The 4,078-nt window shown below is 33.1% G+C and overlaps 1 protein-coding gene across 1 annotated transcript in view; it reads left to right on the forward strand.

The window, feature by feature from the left end:
- Positions 1-902: 902 nt before the first annotated feature.
- The window catches only part of LOC21395798 (uricase-2), a 4,825-nt gene continuing 1,649 nt past the window's right edge, over positions 903-4,078 (forward strand). Inside the window, exons 1-3 of the mRNA XM_010092188.2 lie at positions 903-1,238; positions 2,587-2,679; positions 3,217-3,292. Coding sequence (XP_010090490.1) covers positions 1,035-1,238; positions 2,587-2,679; positions 3,217-3,292 — 373 coding nt within the window. The 5' untranslated portion in view covers positions 903-1,034. The remainder of the gene's footprint in view (positions 1,239-2,586; positions 2,680-3,216; positions 3,293-4,078) is intronic.

Genomic DNA, 4,078 nt, shown 5'->3' on the forward strand with positions numbered 1-4,078 from the left:
AAAGTCAAAATTAAATGGCCTGATTGAATTGGCTAGTTTTAGAAAGGCTTTTAAAGAGTATTTGAAATAGGAGTTCAAATGCTGCTCTGTTTGAAAGATATTTTTAGAACGTTTTATCTTAACTGAAATTAAGAAAAGCTTTAAGAAATTTAGTGATTCACTTATTTGAAATTATTGTTACAAATTATGAGAGTATTCTTTCTTATATATAAAAAAAAAAAAAAAATGTTCCGCAAATTTTAAGAAACCCCAGTAAGTACAAGTTAAAGTTTAAGTTACAGTGGCGGCCTCATAGGAGGGTCGTCACAGTGGCATCATATTAAAATATTAAAATTTAACTAAAATGAAAACAATAAGAGTTAATCTCTAAGAAATTAATTAATTACTAAAAAATTAAAATTATTTTTTAAAACTAAACAGTATAATTTAGAGTTTAGCTATCTCTTCAAGTCAAATTATTTAAACTATTTTTGAACAGTAAAAGTGCATATTCTCTTTACTTTTCACACTTCGAATTTTATTTTTTATTTAAATTAAAACTTTAACTATATATTTAAACGTCAATTCAAATTATAATTTAAACCACATAATTTACATTTTTTTATCAAATAAAAAAATTTAAACTAATAAAATTCAAACTAACAACTAAAAAACTAAACAGAAGCTTTATTTTAGAAGTAAAACGACTCTAAAATAGAAAAATGGGTTGGAGATGGCCTAAGGCATTTGAACTCCCTCACGCGCCCTGAAACGAGGGTGAGCATCTCCAAACTACCTCGCGTCAGAACTCACCAACAATTCTATTACCCACAGTATTCACAGTATCTTTTTTTTCTTTTTTCTTTTTTTGCTACCTAGTATTCACGGTATCATTTATTTCCGGTAATATAACCCCCAAAAAGAGAAAAAAAAAAAAAAAACAAAAACAAAAACAAAAGAACTCTTCTGTTCAAGTGAGCGCCAACCAAAAAGCAAAACTTGGTAAACATCATCTTCTTCTTCTTCTTCTTCGTCTGCCTCTAGATTGATCGGCCATGGCGAACGAGAATGACGGGTTCAAGTTCGAGCAGAGGCACGGCAAGGCGAGGGTGAGAGTGGCCAGAGTGTGGCGGAACCCCGACGGACGCCAATCCGTCGTGGAGTGGAGCGTCAGCATCAGCCTCTTCTCCGATTGCCAAAACGCCTACTTTCGCGATGATAATTCCGACATCGTCGCCACCGACACCATGAAGAACACCGTAACGATTTTGATTTTCATCTTTTCCATTTCCTTTGATTTGATTTGTTTGCTTATTTTTGTTAATCTTTTTGTTTTGATCTCCTGATCCTGAATATTTTTGACTGTGTTGGATGAAAGCTACGTGTCGTCCGTTCTTTTTAACCTAGACTAGACTAGAAATGATAGTGAAAACTGCATCGCTTCTTTTATTTTTATTTTCATACTTTTCTTCGTATCAATCGTTTTTTTTTTTTTTTTTTTTTTTTTTTTTTTTTGTGGGTATGGATTATAGAATCTATTGTCGAAACTCAAATCAGATCTTTTTTGTTTCAAAAGATTGGTACTATGACTAATATAAAAGAAATTAAGGTGGTATCTAATTTCAACAGAGTTGTATATATACATTTTGAAAGAATTTCAATAATACGATTAATTGTAGTGTAAGGCCTTTTTCACATTTGCTTTTCACTAATATTCTTTTTTCTAGTCTAGTCTTAATAAACTTCTGCGGCGTCTGATGTCCTGGAAACTCCTCTTTTTTTTTTTTCTTTTTTTTTTATTCTGATTGATAAAATATTAAAACGTACGACTTTCCTATTTAATTGGAATTATTGAACTTGAATCAAGTCTTTTTTTTTTTTTTGAATCATGTCTTAGAACAAGCTTCTAGCTCCAGATCCTCAGTGGTCTACAGTTGCAGGGTGTGAATCTTTAGGAGTGTGGTCTTTTTCTAGCTTGTGTCACCCACATTTTTCCACATGCAGACAATGGAGTTGGATTTTGGAATATATGAAGTCAAACCCTTTTTTTTTTCCTGGAAATGTCAAAGCTTTTTTGGTTTGTGGTAATCTGAAAAGGGTATTTTTTTTTTTAATGGAAGAGTAGTATTGAAAAGCATGGTAGTTTTCGGTGTTATGACCTGATATAATGCAGGATTAACACCGTCATCAAAGCTCTCGTGACTGATTGTTTCAGTCCCTTCCAGTGGAGCTTAACAACTAAATCATGAATGAAGCGTGCCGTATGTGAAGCACGTCACTAAGAAAGATATTTCATTTAGAACTTTCAGACTTTCAGCACCGGGTTCTGTGCCTTGAATGTGAACAAGTTCATTAAAAGAAACTAATGTTCAAGCATTATTAATTTTGAAGTTGAAGTTCCGGTTTCTTTTGTGCTTAATATCATTTTCAGTGAAAGAAAGTTTTCTTATTAAAAAAAAAGAATTTGAAGCATGTACAGAAGAGCTGTAGTTCGATTTGAGATCTCTAACATATATGAGCATATAGTCATTTTGTCCTATAACAGTTTACGGTAGTAGAAAACTGCCATGCACATATCTTTTTAAGCTTAACTGAGTTTCTGTACAGGTATATGTAAAAGCAAAGGAATGTAAAGGACAACTTTCAGCTGAGGACTTTGCAATTCAACTAGCTAAACACTTCACATCATTTTACCGGCAGGTAAGTCAGAGTATTCTGTTTTGTCATAGTTTATACTAAATGTACTGTATATAATAGAGAAATTAATGTTATCGCTGTCTTTTTATATTTATTTATTTTTGTATTTCTATCCTTGAATTACATTGGGGGTTCTTGGCATGTCGGTTACATTAGGAAATGTTAGGTCTTCTGATATATGATTCGGTTTTTTCTCATATTTTTGCCTTTGGTTAGTTATGATTTCAAGTGCTAAATGGGATTCTATGCTATTGTGATTGACAAATCTTATAGCCATGTGCTGCTATCTGATTGCTTGGTGGTTTCTTTTAAGTATAAACACTGTCACTTTGTTCTAGTAATTATATCTAGGAAGTCTATTTTCAGGAACAATGCATGTCTGATAGCAATAGTAAGAAGTCCAAATCTGAGTATTGATCTGTAAAGGGATGCATTCTCTTTAATCCGTCCTGTCACATTTTTAATTTTTGACATCTGAATACCTTACATTTCAGCAAGTATTTCTTTAGTTGATAAAATTCTATGCATGTTGTCTTGCAGGTATATGCTGCCATTGTAAAGATAGTTGAAAAGCCTTGGGAACGTGTGCATGTAGATGGTCAACCACATAATCATGGTTAGTTTTGGATTCCTGCATAGTCTTAGGGCGGGAAAAAATGTGTCATTTGTGAATTAAATATGTGATGAATTCTTTTAATGAGAAACTCTCTAGTTTCTGAGTTTTTTATTGATTCCATTACTCCTTAAAGTACAGTTCAAAGCACTTCAAGTTTTAATTGTCTTTATGGCTAAAACTCGCTTGATGAAGTGTTCTGAAAGTGGTAGTTTGTTAGTAGCAAAAGGACTTGTGACTTGTGTAATTGCAATCATGTAATCTTTACTAGTGACATGGCCTTTCATCCAAGCCCAGCGGCTACCCTGCTGCGTTTCAAGGATTCTACATGTCTTGACGTGACTTAATATTTGACCTGGGGCAGTAAGGCTCAGCCTTTCTCAGGCTATTTGGTGACCAATTGATTGCTTAGAATTAGTATTCAGGGCTTCCGCTCCTCCTTTCTTGAGAGGGGTGAGAAGATTGCAGTTATCTATTAACTAGGCCAGGGGAGTTCCCCCAAATAAAACAGTTCATTTATCTGAATTTTAATTTCTTAAAAGATAAGTTTAGAAATAAGCATGTTAAATGAAACACAAGTTGTCCTCGAGTTTTTGAAAATATTTCAATTCGTGATTAATTGGTTGCACAAAGTGACTAGGTAATTGTTGTCCTTGTCCCGATTCCTCATTCTTAATCCTTGTTTCTTTCAACCTGAGTTTTTCTTATAATTTGTGTTCTTTATAAACCACTGGTTATTTTGAAAGTTAGCAAGATTAATTTTAATTTAAAATTGTCTTCCCACCCCCC

Source organism: Morus notabilis, unplaced genomic scaffold (assembly GCF_000414095.1).
Source record: "Morus notabilis unplaced genomic scaffold, ASM41409v2 Scaffold818, whole genome shotgun sequence".
Lineage (NCBI taxonomy): Eukaryota > Viridiplantae > Streptophyta > Magnoliopsida > Rosales > Moraceae > Morus > Morus notabilis.